The sequence below is a fragment of the Coregonus clupeaformis genome, chromosome 26, assembly GCF_020615455.1.
Source record: "Coregonus clupeaformis isolate EN_2021a chromosome 26, ASM2061545v1, whole genome shotgun sequence".
Classification (NCBI taxonomy): domain Eukaryota; kingdom Metazoa; phylum Chordata; class Actinopteri; order Salmoniformes; family Salmonidae; genus Coregonus; species Coregonus clupeaformis.
The window spans coordinates 27,261,536-27,277,510 of NC_059217.1; the positions used below are offsets into that span (position 1 = coordinate 27,261,536).

Sequence of the window (15,975 nt, forward strand, 5' to 3'; positions counted from 1 at the left end):
TCAGTTAGGATCACCACTTTATTTTAAGAATGTGAAATGTCAGAATAATGGTAGCGAGAATGATTTATTTCAGCTTTTATTTATTTCATCACATTCCCAGTGGGTCAGAAGTTTACACACACTCAATTAGTATTTGGTAGCATTGCCTTTAAATTGTTTAACTTGGGTCAAACGCTTCAGGTAGCCTTCCACAAGCTTCCCACAATAAGTTGGGTGAATTTTGGCCCATTCCTCCTGACAGAGCTGGTGAAACTGAGTCAGGTTTGTAGGACTCCTTGCTTGCACACGTTTTTTCACTTCTGCCCACACATTTTCCATGTGATTGATGTCAGGGCTTTGTGATGGCCACTCCAATACCTTGACGTTGTTGTTCTTAAGCCATTTTGCCACAATTTTGGAAGTATGCTTGGGGTCATTGTCCATTTGGAAGACCCATTTGCGACCAAGCTTTAACTTCCTGACTGATGTCTTGAGATGTTGCTTCAATATATCCACATAATTTTCCTTCCTCATGATGCCATCTAATTCGGCTCTCGCTCCCGAGGGAATATGATGGGACAGCTGCCGGGTGTAAGGGTTTCCTGCTCCAGGTGGAGCTCTACCTGGTAACCATCCACCCGGCTCCCTCGGGATACGAGAGCGTGTCCTCCCTCATCTCCTGTCTGTCGGGCAGAGCGCTGGAATGGGCCAACGCAGAGTGGGGTGGAATAGATGCTGAGTCCGTACGTTACGAGGATTTTACCCGCCGTTTCCGGGCAGTATTCGATCATCTGCCGGAGGGGAGAGCGGCGGGGGAGCGTCTGTTTCACCTCAGACAGGGAAGGAGGAGAGCACAGGACTTTGCCCTGGATTTCAGGACACTGGCAGCCAGCGCGGGATGGAATGAGAGGGCCCTGATTGACCACTACCGATGCAGTCTACGGGAGGACGTTCGTAGGGAGCTGGCCTGCAGGGACACGAATCTAAACCTGGACCAGCTGGTAGATTTATAGATCCGGCTGGATAACCTGTTGGCCACCCGCGGACGTCCGGATCAGGGTCCGTCCAGTCCATCCCCCAGCACTTCCGACTCCACTTCTATGGAGCTTAGAGGTGCTGATGTGGAGAGACCCGGCAAGGGGGTGGTCTCCTGCACCAACTGTGGCCGCAGAGGACACACTGCGGGCCGGTGCAGGAGAGGACCCTCATGGAATCGAGGCAGCAGGCAGGGCCCTGGTGGACCATCCCAGGCGAGTAGGCACCCAACTCACCCAGAGCTCCCTGTTGCTCACATGATGGTCAATGTAAATTTCCCTGGGTTTTCCCCACATTCCCAGCATAAGGCGCTCGTAGATTCCGGCGCAGCTGGGAATTTTATGGATAGGCTGGTTGCGCATAAATTAGGGATTCCTATATTGCCTGTAGATGTGCCCTTCCCCATACGTGCCCTAGATAGTTGCCATTTAGGGTCGGGTATGGTTAGGGAGGTCACAGTTCCACTCCGGATGGAGACGCAGGGGGGTCCTTATCGATTCTCCTGCGTTTCCCGTGGTGCTGGGGTTTCCCTGGCTAGCCACCCATGACCCCAGGATTTTGTGGCAACAGAGGGCTCTTAAGGGATGGTCACCTCAGTGCTCGGGAAGGTGTGTAGGTGTTTCCGTAGGAGCAACTACGGTGGAGAGCCCAAACCATGTCTCCACAATGCACATTCCCTCAAAATATGCCGATTTAGCTCTCGCCTTCTGTAAAAAGAAGGCGACTCAATTACCACCCCATCGATGAGGGGATTGTGCGATAGATCTCTGGGAGGGCGCTGCACTTCCCAGGAGTCACGTGTATCCTCTGTCACAGGAGGAGATGGTGGCTATGGAGACATATGTCACCGAATCTCTGGGACGGTAGTCCGTCTCTTTCTTAGGATACCGCCTGTCAGAGTCAGTGGTCGAGATGGAGTGTGACCGCATTTCAGCCGTGCGTAATTGGCCGACTCCTACCACGGTAAAGGAGGTGCAGCGATTTTTGGGGTTTGCCAACTACTTCTGGAGATTTATCCGGGGCTTTGGCCAGGTAGCAGCTCCCATAACCTCTTTGCTGAAGGGTGGACCGGTGCGCCTGCAGTGGTCAGCTGAGGCGGACAGGGCTTTTGGTCAGCTGAAGGCGCTGTTCACCTCGGCTCCCGTGCTGGCTCATCCGGATCCTTCCTTGCAATTCACAGTCGAGGTGGATGCGTCTGAGGCTGGGATAGGAGCTGTACTGTAAAAGTGCTCGGGTTCGCCTCCCAAACTTCGCCCCTGTGCTTTTTTTTTCAAAGAAGCTCAGCCCGGCGGAGCAAAACTATGATGTGGGGGACCGGGAGCTGTTAGCTGTTGTGAAATTTCATAAGGTGTGGAGACATTGGCTTGAGGGGGCAAAACACCCTTTTCTCATTTTGACTGACCACCGCAATCTGGAGTTCATACGGGCAGCGAGGAGACTGAACCCTTGTCAGGCAAGGTGGGCCATGTTTTTCACGCATTTTGTGTTCACCCTATCGTACAGACCAGGTTCCCAGAATGCTCAGGCAGACGCTCTGTCCCGGCTGTATGACTCAGAGGAGCAGACCAGGGAGCCCACTCCCATACTTCCGGCTTCTTGTCTGGTGGCTCCGGTGGTATGGGAGGTTGACGCGGACATCGAGCGGGCGTTACACACGGAGCCCACTCCCCCCCCAGTGTCCAGTGGGTCGTGTGTACGTTACGTCTGAGGTTCGCGATCGTTTGATCTATTGGGCTCACACGTCACCCTCTTCTGGCCATCCTGTCATCGGTCGGACAATGCGCTGTCTTAGTGGGAAGTACTGGTGGCCTACCTTAGCTCAGGACGTGAGGGTTTATGTTTCTTCCTGTTCGGTGTGCGCCCAGTGCACGGCACCTAGACACCTGCCCAGAGGGAAATTACAACCTCTCCCCGTTCCGCAACGGCCGTGGTCACACCTATCGGTGGACTTTGTTACGTATCTTCCTCTGTCACAAGGTAACACCACGATCCTGGTCGTTGTGGATCAGTTTTCTAAGTCCTGTCGTCTCATTCCTTTGCCCGGTCTCCCTACTGCCCTACAGACCGCGAAGGCCCTGTTTACACACGTCTTCCGGCACTACGGGGTACCTGAGGAAATAGTGTCTGATCAGGGTCCCCAGTTTACATCAAGGGTCTGGAAGGCGTTCATGGACCATCTGGGGGTCTTGGTTTCACCCCGAGAGTAATGGGCAGGTGGAGAGAGTAAACCAGGATGTGGGTAGGTTTCTGAGGTCATATTGCCAGGACCGGCAGGGGGATTGGTCAGTTTACATCCCCTGGGCAGAGATGGCACAAAATTCCCTCCGCCACTCCTCCACTGACCTGTCTCCCTTTCAGTGTGTACTAGGTTACCAGCCGGTCCTGGCACCATGGCATCAGAGCCAGATCGAGGCACCTGCAGTGGATGAATGGTTTCGGCGCTCTGAGGAGACATGGAGCGCTGCCCATGTACACCTGCAAAGGGCTATCAGGAGACAGAAGGCGAGTGCCGACCTCCACCGCAGTGAGGCTCCAGTGTATGCACCGGGGGACCAGGTCTGGCTCTCGACCCGAAACCTGCCCCTTCGCCTGCCCTGCCGGAAGCTGGGTCGGTGGTTTGTGGGGCCCTTTAAAGTCCTGAGGAGGTTGAACAAGGTTTGTTATAGGTTACGAGACAGAACGTGTCTCCTTCCTGAGCGGTATGACGGCTGTGTGGTCCCATGGTGTTTATACTTGCGTACTATTGTTTGTACAGATGAACGTGGTACCTAAAGGCGTTTGAAAATTGCTCCCAAGGATGAACCAGACTTGTGGAGATCTACAATTTTTTTCTGAGATCTTGGCTGATTTCTTTTGATTTTCCCATGATGTCAAGCAAAGAGGCACTGAGTTTGAAGGTAGGCCTTGAAATACATCCACAGGACCTCCAATTGACTCAAAGTATGTCAATTAGCCTATCAGACGCTTCTAAAGCAATTTTCTGGAATTTTCCAAGCTGTTTAAAGGCACAGTCAACTTAGTGTATGTAAACTTCTGACCCACTGGAATTGTGATACTGTGAATTATTGTCACGAATACAGCCGAGGCTGCCCCTCCTCCTTGCTCGGGCAGGCTTTGGCGTTCGTCGTCACCGGAGTACTAGCTGCCACCGATCGATGTTTCTGTGTTACACTAGTCTTGTCTTTATTATTCACACCTGTTACCCATTATGCTTATTTGTTTCCCTATAATTACCTCTGTTTTCCCTCCTGGGTTTGTGCGTGATTGTCCGTTGTTTTACGTCGTTTGGTGAGCTGTTGTTCTGATCTTCCCTGCGTGGAGGGTTTGTTATGGTTTACTTTTGTTTTAGTAAATCCATTCATTTCTCAGTTCTGTGTCCTGCGCCTGATTCCGTTTCACCATTTCACCCAGACGTTGACAATTATAAGTGAAATAATCGGTTTGTAAACAATTGTTGGAAAAATTATTTGTGTCATGCACAAAGTAGATGTCCTAACCGACTTGCCAAAACTATAGTTTGTTAACAAGAAATTAGTGGAGTGGTTGAAAAACGAGTTTTAATGACTCCAACCTAAGTGTATGTAAACTTCCGACTTCAACTGTATATACAAAAGTATGTGAACACCCCTTCAAATTAGTGGATTCTGCTATTTCAGCCACACCCATTGCTGACAGGTGTATAAAATCGAGCACACAGCCCTGCAATCTCCATAGACAAACATTGGCAGTAGAATGGCCTTACTGAAGAGCTCAGTGACTTTCAACGCGGCACTTTCATAGGATGCCACCTTTCCAACAAGTCAGTTCGTCAAGTTTCTGCCCTGCTAGAGCTGCCCCGGTCAACTGTAAGTGCTATTATTGTGAAATGGAAACGTCAAGGAACAACAACGGCTCAGCTGCGAAGTGGTAGGTCACACAAGCTCACAGAACGGGACCGCCGAGTAACGAAGCATGTAGCACGTAAAAATTGTCTGTCCTCGGTTGCAACACTCACTACCGAGTTCCAAAGTGCCTCTGGAAGCAACGTCAGCACAATAACTGTTGGTCGGGAGCTTAATTAAATGGGTTTCCATGTCCGAGCAGCCGCTCACAAGCCTAAGATCACCATGCGCAATGCCAAGTGTCTGCTGGAGTGGTGTAAAGCTCGCCGACATTGGACTGGAGCAGTGGAAACACGTTCTCTGGAGTGATGAATCACGCTTCACCATCTGGCAGTCCGACGGACAAATCTGGGTTTGGCGGATGCCAGAAGAACGCTACCTGCCTTAATGCATAGTGCGAACTGCAAAGTTTGGTGGAGGAGGAATAACGGTCTGGGGCTGTTTTTCATGGTTCGAGCTAGGTCCCTTAGTTCCAGTGAAGGGAAATCTTAACGCTACAGCATACAATGACATTCTAGATGATTCTGTGCCTCCAACTTTGTGGCAACAGTCTGGGGAAGGCCCTTTCCTGTTTCAGCATGACAATGCCCCCGTGCACAAAGCGAGGTCCATACAGAAATGGTTTGTTGAGATCTGTGTGGAAGAGCTTGACTGGCTTGCACAGAGCCCTGACCTCAACCCCATCGAACACATTTGGGATGAATTGTAACGCTGACTGCGAGCCAGGCCTAATCACCCAACATAAGTGGCCGACCTCACTAATGCTCTTGTGGCTGAATGGAAGCAAGTCCCCGCAGCAATGTTCCATCATCTCGTGGAAAGCCTTCCCAGAAGAGTGGAGGCTGTTACAGTGAGGGTAAAAAGTATTTGATCCCCTGCTGATTTTGTACGTTTGCCCACTGACAAAGACATGATCAGTCTATAATTTTAATGGTAGGTTTATTTCAACAGTGAGAGACAGAATAACAACAACAAAAATCCAGAAAAACGCATGTCAAAAATGTTATAAATTGATTTGCATTTTAATGAGGGAAATAAGTATTTGACCCCTCTGCAAAACATGACGTAGTACTTGGTGGCAAAACCCTTGTTGGCAATCAGAGGTCAGACGTTTCTTGTAGTTGGCCACCAGGTTTGCACACATCTCAGGAGGGATTTTGTCCCACTCCTCTTTGCAGATATTTTCCAAGTCATTAAGGTTTCGAGGCTGACGTTTGGCAACTTGAACCTTCAGCTCCCTCCACAGATTTTCAATGGGAGTAAGGTCTGGAGACTGGCTAGGCCACTCCAGGATCTTAATGTGCTTCTTCTTGAGCCACTCCTTTGTTGCTTTGGCCGTGTGTTTTGGGTCATTGTCATGATGGAATAACCATCCATGACCTATTTTCAATGCCCTGGCTGAGGGAAGGAGGTTCTCACCCAAGATTTGACGGTACATGGCCCCGTCCATCGTCCCTTTGATGCAGTGAAGTTGTCCTGTCCCCTTAGCATAAAAACACCCCCAAAGCATAATGTTTCCACCTCCATGTTTGACGGTGGGGATGGTGTTCTTGGGGTCATAGGCAGCATTCCTCCTCCTCCAAACACGGCGAGTTGAGTTGATGCCAAAGAGCTCGATTTTGGTCTCATCTGACCACAACACTTTCACCCAGTTCTCCTCTGAATCATTCAGATGTTCATTGGCAAACTTCAGAAAGGCCTGTATATGTGCTTTCTTGAGCAGGGGAACCTTGCGGGTGCTGCAGGATTTCAGTGCTTCACGGCGTAGTGTGTTAACAATTTATTTCTTGTTGACTATGGTCCCAGCTGCCTTGAGATCATTGACAAGATCCTCCCGTGTAGTTCTGGGCTGATTCCTCACCGTTCACATGATCATTGCAACTCCGCGAGTTGAGATCTTGCAGGGCGCCCCAGGCCGAGGGAGATTGACAGGTCTTTTGTGTTTCTTCCATTTGCAAATAATTGCACCAACTGTTGTCACCTTTTCACCAAGCTGCTTAGCAATGGTCTTGTAGCCCATTCCAGCCTTGTGTAGGTCTACAATCTTGTCCCTGACATCCTTGGAGAGCTCTTTGGTCTTGGCCTTGATCTCCTATTCTCAGCTCGTTACCTGTATAAAAGACACCTGGGAGCCAGAAATCTTTCTGATTGAGAGGGGGTCAAATACTTATTTCCCTCATTAAAATGCAAATCAATTTATAACATTTGTTACGTGCGTTTTTCTGGATTTTTTTGTTGTTATTCTGTCTCTCACTGTTCAAATAAACCTACGATTAAAATTATAGACTGATCATTTCTTTGTCAGTGGGCAAACATACAAAATCAGCAGGGGATCAAATACTTTTTTCCCTCACTGTAAATGGTGTAATTGTTATTTAACAAGGTTCAAGGGTCATCTTTGTATACCTCTTTATTTAATACAGTACTTTTATTCTGACAGGTTTATAGGCATATTTAATTATATTTTTCATATACTGTATTTTGTCATTACTATCAACAACGTTACTATAATTGTATTATTACACAGCCATCTTGCATGAGAGTTGGTTAAAATAATATTCTGCTAAGCAGCTATAAAAACAGTTTGGCGCTATAGGAACAACTAATAATACTTCCAACTCGTGTTTCAGTTTGTTCCTCAGTTAAATACTTGCATTGTATCCAGACTGACTAGAATTATTTGAGTGTTATGTGACAATGTACAAATAAACTTCTCAGTTAAGTACTTGGATTTGTGGATAGTGTGTTGCTTTACAGAACAACAGCACCCAGCACAATTTAATACATTTAGTTATTTATTTTTTTGTATCAAATGGCTAAACAGTCAAGATGCACTTTGACAAATTTGAGGGAATACAAAAGCAAGATTGAACTGCATTGTCAAAAAGAGATAATAAAAGCATGGTTCTTTTTTATTTCAAATCAGCAGGTGTGCTTATGATACAAATGCACTATAGAGCATGCACTTATTTTTTCCACAGCAACTCTAAATCACTTAAGCCCCCCTCTACCACTGGCAAAGGTGTTGTGCTTTCCTCCTGTTCAGGGCTCGGGATTGTTGGGGGGACAAACTGCTTCCAGGGCTTGGAGGGGCAGTGGAAGGGGCTCTCAGCAGCAGTGGGGGCCACAGAAAGCAGGGCTGACTCTGGGTCTGTTCTAGCCATGGTCACAGCAGTCGGGCTGCGCTCCTGAGACTCCTCTGATGACTCCTCTTTGGCTGAAGCAGTAGAGGCTTGGGTTGTTTTAACTTCATCAAAATTGTTGAAGTTCCTCAAGGGAGACCATCCAGGAGGTCTTCTTCTAAAGACTTCCTGTGAATGGAAAGATTTTTCATGTCAAAATCCTCCCTCATTTAGCACAAATCCCCCAAATGTATAGCTACACATCACTACCCTATTAATTTATCAGATTTTCTGTGCATCATTAATATGCTGTAGTAGTATAGTTTGCACAATGTCTCACAAAAGTCTCAAGGGGACCCGGTGCACATTCCACATTTGCTTCTGCAGTCTCATGCCTCCAAGGTGCCATATCTACTGTGGAATTGCAGTGAGCGAGTTCCTAGAGCGATAGCATACAAGATGATAGCGATGCCAGGGACAAGCATTCATGATACAACACATTACAGTGAAATGTTATGATACCACATTGATACCACAAAAGTATTATAAAAAGTATTTCATTTACATACAGAAGCATTACAACACCAGAATCATATATTAGATCAAATACAGTAGGCTATTCAAAAAATACTATGAGCTCCAATGTAGTTTACCACATCAGGATCTGGATGACATTCATCGTTCAGCTCTTTGTGGTCCGCTTTGGAGCAATTGCTTTTCCTCATATCGAACATCAGTCTATACCTGAATCCAGAAACCACCTGAGAAGAGCATGTGAAAGAAAGTAGAAGTTATTCAAATACAATAGTTTGAGTTACGAGTGTCATTCCAGAGTTCGTTGAGGGGAGGCCCCAACGAACTCTGGAATGACACTCGTAAAGCAAACAAGTGCATTGCAGTCCAACGGTCACAACCATAGAGATACATTTGGCCACACGCACCACACCTCCCAATGCCAGAACCAAGGTGATGATTTGGCATATTTCCATTGGAAGTAATGAGCAAAGATACTTATCTTCTTACAAAATATGATATTTTTTCTAAATCTCTGTCTCTTTGTGTTGTTTGTCATTGTTGTAAGGCCCAATACCCCTGATCCCAACTGGTTACTCTGTTACTTGATTCACACTATAAGGCCCCAACCGTACAATCCTGGCTCTGATATTTTCTTTTCACATGGCCCTTTACAGCATGGGTTCAGCAGCTATGGTGGATGCGTAACCAGGCCAGCCCTGGCCTAGTTCAGCTCAGCATGGTTTGGCTTGGTTGGGCCCAATAGTGTGAATCGGGCATGAATTGAATTAGGTGTTTAGAGTCTTGGTGCTCAACCTTCCACCAGAGGGTGTAGTTGGCTAGCCTTTGCAACTGATTTACATGTACCTGTCTAGTAGCGAAACCAACACTGTTCAGGATGAAGTGGTGGCTGGAGTCAGAATCAGCATTGAACCTGGTGATGGAGTATGTCAAGGGATCCTTCAGGTCCTCACTATCCACATCAATCTCCCTAGGACACCCCAAACATGTGGTGCGTTCAGCAACAACAGGGGCCTCCACTGGAAGACAGAGAGGGTTGTCAGTATCTCAGTTTGTCTCAGCTGCTCAATTGAAAATGATTTTAGCCACATTTTTTCCAGAATGTTTGGGTGATTCGAATCACTGAAAATAAATATTCTGCAGCATGAGTCATTGTATGGTCAATATTTATTGGGTTGTCTAGAAATAGACCTGTCTGTGTTGTATGGCTTGGTCTAATTGGTGTGAAGTATGAAAATGTATGCACTCACTAACTGTAAGTCGCTCTGGATAAGAGCGTCTGCTAAATGACTAAATTGTAAAATGTAAATGTAAGTGAAAACGAACTACCTGGGTCACAGAAAACTGCCAGGACCTCTTTAGATGTCTCTGACATGTGGACTGTTGCTTTACAAGGCCTTGGCACCTGATAAACAAACAGAAAAAGTGAAAAAACTGAGATTGCCCAGAGATGTCATCTAATAACAATACATTTTTCACCTAGTGAAATTATTCAAGTGTACAGTTACCTTGTTCCCGGTGGGGAGGTAGTCACAGTCTCTCCAGACTTTGTCTCCCCCTGCTGGACAGTCAGTGACCCTGCTATTGAATTCCACAAAGTACTGAGTGCACGAGTCATTCTGAGCCTACAAGAGAGGAACGCAAAACTGGACTGTGACTCGGTGTAGGAATGTTCGTATTCTCTCTTCAATAACAGAATGAACTCAAGATGTATGCAAAAAGGACAGGATAAATAACTGAATATAAAATTACAATATTCTAAGCCAATCACTAAGCCACTTACCTTTGAGGACTCCAGAATCTGGTAGAGTGCTAGTTGATTTCCATAAGAAAGCTTCTCATTATACTTTACTAGGGCCAAGTCCACAGCTGCCTCCACATCTTTGTCATCACAGAACGCCAGGATCTGCTCTGGCTCCAGCTCCTGCCCCTGTCCTGGAGCCCAAAGCTGGAGAGAGAACACCACCAGCACACACAGTCTCACTCCAAGCTTCATAACGAATACATGTATGTCCCAGGTCCAGAGAGATGAAAATGTGAGACCAGATCTCGTTCCCTACTGGACTCCTGCCTCTGAAATGATTGACTGTAGTCTGTTAGCCTACACAAACCTGTTGAAATATAATGAGACTGGCAGAAAGGCATCCAGGCAGTCCCAGTGACAACAGAGTAAATGTTTACTTATCAGCTGTCACCACCATGCCTGCACTCTTTAAAAATCAATACCTTTTCTGAGTTGTAGAGAGTTTATGGCATGCAAGAAAAATAATGGACATGTTTAAGTATATATTATTCTCCTACAGTCACTTGTTGTGATACCAGTTTGTTTGACCCATCTAAAAAGATCCAGGCATGACTGATAACTAACTATGTAAGAGTCAAGTGTAAGAGTAATCTATGTAAGAGTCACATGCCTGAGGAGGGTTTATCTTCCTGTCTCCTCTATACTTTAAGGAATTAAACCTATCTTACTGTGCTGTGAATGTGCTGGTCAAATGACACATTATCACAAATGAATTACCTGTAATAGCCACTTCATGCCATGCAATGACTATATCAAAACCTTTTGGTCTAATGAAAACTAATTGTCTATCCCTAAAGTAAACATAAATATTAGTTTAGTTTTAAGTGTGTGTCATAGGGTAATGCAATAGTAAAGGTCCATGTTATTTAGATGTAAATGGAGGGGGAATAAGACAACCTCTCTCCCATAATAAAGACTTTGGATGGGTAAACATGACCCCTCACCAGACACTTTCCCCAAATTATTGTCAATGAAAAGTTAAGCCTGACCTGCATTGACACTGCTGCAGTTCTGTGTATTTTAGGAGATACTTTGTCCCTCTCTACCTTTGACCCTGAATGCCTCCAATGCCTGCCTACGCACCGTTTGATTTCCCCAGCTCAGCCATTCCCAGAAACCAACTACAGCTCTGGTGCAATAATAATACGAATAATAATACAAATGCAATCTTTGATAAACCAATGGAAAACATATTTTCAATTTAGAGGCTAACATCTTTAACTCCTGGCTAATGCAAACAAGTAATTGTCATAAAAACGCTAATTCAACACAGATGCCAGATGGGCTGGTCCATTTTTAACCTAGTAGGCCTGTCTAATTTGTGGGGGGTTTTGCGCAAAATTATCATTATCTGGCTAATAATGTGGGCCTCAAGGAAAAACATTGTCCAGCGTGGGGGCCTCAGGGAAAAGAATGGGTTGGTGTTGGGGCCTCAAGGAAAGAAATGGGCAGTTTTTTCAGAAATACCAGAACCGATTTCTGGTACCAGTCCACTCTGATTCAACATATGACCTTTACATGAACCAACCTACTTTTATGCTATGTTTTTAGGTAAAGAGTTGAGTAGACACAAAACAGAACATATCTGACCTGCAACAGCAAAATGTGCAGTTAGTTACATCATATATTGTCTATCAGCCATTTAAATAATTCGAAAATAAAACCCTCTTTGCCCCTCCCCTTGAAGGTGCTCATCACTTGAACAAGACGTTTTGGTCTTCTGGAGATGAATTCACCACACCACATCACATCTCACACCCCACATTTGGTGACAAACACCTAACTGAACACACAAGATGACAGACAAACTCAGCAACAACATGCATTGTGAAACAATACTTTTTCTACGGGTTGCGATCATAATGGGTGAGTTAACTTGCACCTTTATCTAATAATGTCTAATAATGTCTAATCTATTCAGTGTTAGTGGTAGTCTAATTAAAACTGGGCAATGCAGCAATGCAGTTAACCATGCAGTATGTAATCGTTAATCTGCAAACAGAATAATGCAGGCCATTTGAATCTGATTTTGATTCTGAGATGATAACAGTGGTATTCTATAACAGTGGTCTGTGCACTCTTAGAAAAAAAGGTGCTATCCAGAACCTAAAAGGGTTCTTTGGCTGTCCTTATAGGAGAACCCTTTGAACAGTGGTGGAAAAAGTACCCAATTGTCATACTTGAGTAAAAATAAAGATACCTTAATAGAAAATGACACAAGTAAAAGACACCCAGTAAAATCCTACTTGAATAAAAGTCCAAAGTATTTTGTTTTAAATATACTTAAGTATCAAAAGTCAATGTAATTCCTAAAATATACTTAAGTATCAAAAGTAAAAGTAAAAGTATAAATCATTTCAAATTCCTTATATTAAGCAAACCAGACGGCACGATTTTCTTGTTTTTTTAATTTACGGATAGCCAGGGGAACACTCAGACATAATTCACAAACAAAGCATTTGTGTTTAGTGAGTCCACCAGATCAGATGCAGTAGGGATGACCAGGGATTCTGCTAAGCATTCAAAATGTAACGAGTACTTTTGGGTGTCAGGGACATTTTATGGAATAGAAAGTACAATATTCTCTTTAAGAATATAGTGGAGTAAAAATTAAAGTTGTCAAAAATATAAATAGTAAAGTAAAGTACAGATACCCCAAAAAAACTACTTAAGTAGTACTTTCAAGTATTTTTACTTAAGTTCTTTACACCACTGCCTTTGAAGAATCCGTTTTGGTTCCAGGTGGAACCCTTTTGGTTTCCATCCCTTTCCATAGAGGGTTCTACATGGAACCCAGAAGGGTTCTACCTGGAACCAAAAAGGGTTCTCTTATGGGGACAGCCGAATAACCTTTTTGGAACCCTTTTTTCTAAGTGTAAAACATTGCTCGTAAAACTTCATGACATTTTACAGATATAATCATGACCACTTCAACACATGTAGTAATACCAAACAAGTTGTTAGAATGGCTTATTTAGGTTTATTGTAAAAAATAAGAAACTGAAACCAAGGGGATCTGTAAGTGTGCTTGTGAATGGTGCCTTGTCTTGTGGTTTCTGTAACCTGTTTCACTTTAGACTTCACTGCATTCCCCTTTACAGGAAACAGCCTCATGACTGCTGCATTGGACCCCACCATCATCACCACAGAGTCTGGCCTAAACAACCTTAAGCCCACTGAGCAGGCAAACCTACCACAGAGGCCTGTCCTTCAGCCCAATGAGACTGTTCCTGTCACCGGAAACTATGTGCTGAAAGACCCTGCAGGCATGCCATGCATCAAAGTCTCCATGGGAGTGGAGTACATAGTTATTGAGAAGAAGGTAGGGACAGTCACTTTCTCAGCACTTTTTGTTTAGTGCATTTCAGCACTTCTTTGCAGGGGTGAGATCTCATGTGGGTTGCTACCTAAGCTGTGAAAAACAGACAACAGACATTTTTATCAAGGAGAGGCTGCATAAAAAATACAAACATTATACAGATTAATGTTTAGTCATCCATACAATATTATTAATTGATACTATATTATAAAGTAGCTGTAAATCCTACCACATCACTTGTTTGCTATTGTTTTTGTCCTTTTCCAATCCAATGGTATGTTGATTCTTATTTTTTTCAGAAATCTTCCTATTTCAACGTAGACCCTACCACCACCCAGACTACGGGTAGATGTGGTGAAAAAGAGGCAGTTCTCTCCCTGGCTATTATAGGAGAGGGAGGCTATCTGAATCTCACCTTTGAAAAGGTACACATTCAGAAACTTCCATTTTCTCATGTCACACATGATTTCTGACACATATGATCACATTAGCTGTAAAACTTTTTTCGCCCTATATCTTTCTGACTCATACTGAGATAATGACTGTGAATTCACAGGTTGACCACAAGACTTTTCCATAACGAGCAGAAGCAGAGCCATAGATTATACATGGCTCTCAGTAGAAGCATACTCATTCAAATACATTTGCATGATGATTTGCATGTTTGGCTTTGAATAAACAGTTAAGTATTTGTCCTCCCACAGGAAGGAAACCTGACCTATGTGTCAAAGATCAGAGCTAATTTGGCACCAGGCAAAGGTAAGTAGACCATCATGATCTCATAAATGGAAGTCAAAATAGAGACATGATGTGAAACAAATGCATAGATCTTTTTCTACAGATTTCATTGTTAGAAAAACAAGGCTGAGCTTATTCTTTCACAATTAGGAATTAAGAACTATCCTGGGGTAATAGAACATGAGAAGCTGTTCCCAACTGCTGCTGGCCGCAGCCTCAAGTGCTACTCTCAGACTGAGTTTCATCTGTCTGAAAATCTTAGAGTGAAGATTGTGCCTCTTCAGTTCCAAGCTTTCAAACTCACCAATGGGAAGTTTGGAAAGGGTAGGTCACTTTAACTGGGGCCTTTCTGTTCACGATTTACAAAACCATTTTGTTTATGATTTTACTGTAGGGTTATATATGGTTTAATGCTCTTTGAAATGTAACATTGTAAACGTAATTTTTTGCCCTTTCAGCCCATCAAAAACAATTATTAAAATTGCTAAGATCCAGATGAAATATTGTTTCCTAATGTCCCCCTTGTGGCATTTCAGAGGTTGAGTGCAGGGCTGATTTCATCAAGAAGATCATTCCCATTATTCTTGGTGCCACGGCTGTGGGACTCTTTCTGATTGCTGTCCTGACCTTCCTGATCATCCGGGACCACCGTAGACAAGCTGGCTATGACAGGATCTGAGAAGACTTCATACAAATAACATGAACACTTTTTATGGCCATGTTTTGTATTTCCAAATTTTTTATTTTGATTCATTACTCAATATTACACTTTTTTTGTTGTGTTTTCAAATATAACATTCTTTCTGCAAAGAAAATATAAATAACATTATTACAGTAAAAAATATGTGAATGTATTTAATACTAATATGAAAGCACTGTGTAAGTTTACAATCATAATCAGCAAATATGGTCCGAATAATGTGGCTTTATTTTAGCAATTCGAATTTTGATGCTTCCTAATGTTTTGAAATTATATCTTGTTTGAAGAGTGCATACATTCCCGTGTGGCTTTATCCAGCTGAATTGAAATCCACTATCTTAAAATTCACATATAAGTATAGATTTCTTGAATGCCTTTTTATAAAAACACACTGTCCAAAAACATATAATTCTGTAAGACATTGTAAATTCGGTCTTGAACCTCTCTGTGTGACCTCTCCTGAGGGTTAGTGCTATTCGGGTTCCTTAGTACTTCCCGACCTTAAAGCCTAACCCTAACCACTATTAAACTTTTCAACTTCAATGGAGTTGGAGTAGGGATACGCAAGGATCCCGAATAGCAAGGCCCGGCCATAGACCCGATTGTCACTAGATAAAACAGCCACAAAGTCATAAATCTCGCCTATTTCTACAATGTATCTTCTTAAACCTAACCCTAACCTTAACCACACTGCTAACCTTTTGCCTAACCCTTACCTTAAGTTAACACCAAAAAGCATGATTTTTTACGATATAGACACATTTGACTTTGTGGCTGTGGTAACTAGTGTAAACCCCGCCTCCGTCTCGACTTTTTCTATTGGTTGATCATCTTACGGGTACACAAGAGAGACAGTCTTAGCA

The 15,975-nt window shown here is 44.0% G+C and overlaps 2 protein-coding genes across 2 annotated transcripts; one reads left to right on the plus strand and one right to left on the minus strand.

The window, feature by feature from the left end:
- Window positions 1-7,287: 7,287 nt before the first annotated feature.
- On the minus strand, window positions 7,288-10,681 carry LOC121540221 (kininogen-1). Its single transcript, XM_041848908.2, has 7 exons — window positions 10,335-10,681; window positions 10,060-10,176; window positions 9,881-9,956; window positions 9,398-9,570; window positions 8,671-8,778; window positions 8,358-8,456; window positions 7,288-8,206 (listed from the first exon to the last, which is right to left on the minus strand). Exons 1-7 carry the CDS (start codon window positions 10,545-10,547, stop codon window positions 7,862-7,864), a joined length of 1,131 nt encoding a protein of 376 aa, XP_041704842.1. The 5' UTR covers window positions 10,548-10,681; the 3' UTR covers window positions 7,288-7,861.
- Window positions 10,682-12,058: 1,377 nt separating this feature from the next.
- Window positions 12,059-15,852, plus strand: LOC121540220 (lysosome-associated membrane glycoprotein 3-like). Its single transcript, XM_041848907.2, has 6 exons — window positions 12,059-12,221; window positions 13,457-13,677; window positions 13,974-14,099; window positions 14,379-14,433; window positions 14,563-14,736; window positions 14,949-15,852. Exons 1-6 carry the CDS (start codon window positions 12,152-12,154, stop codon window positions 15,089-15,091), a joined length of 789 nt encoding a protein of 262 aa, XP_041704841.2. The 5' UTR covers window positions 12,059-12,151; the 3' UTR covers window positions 15,092-15,852.
- Window positions 15,853-15,975: the final 123 nt, after the last annotated feature.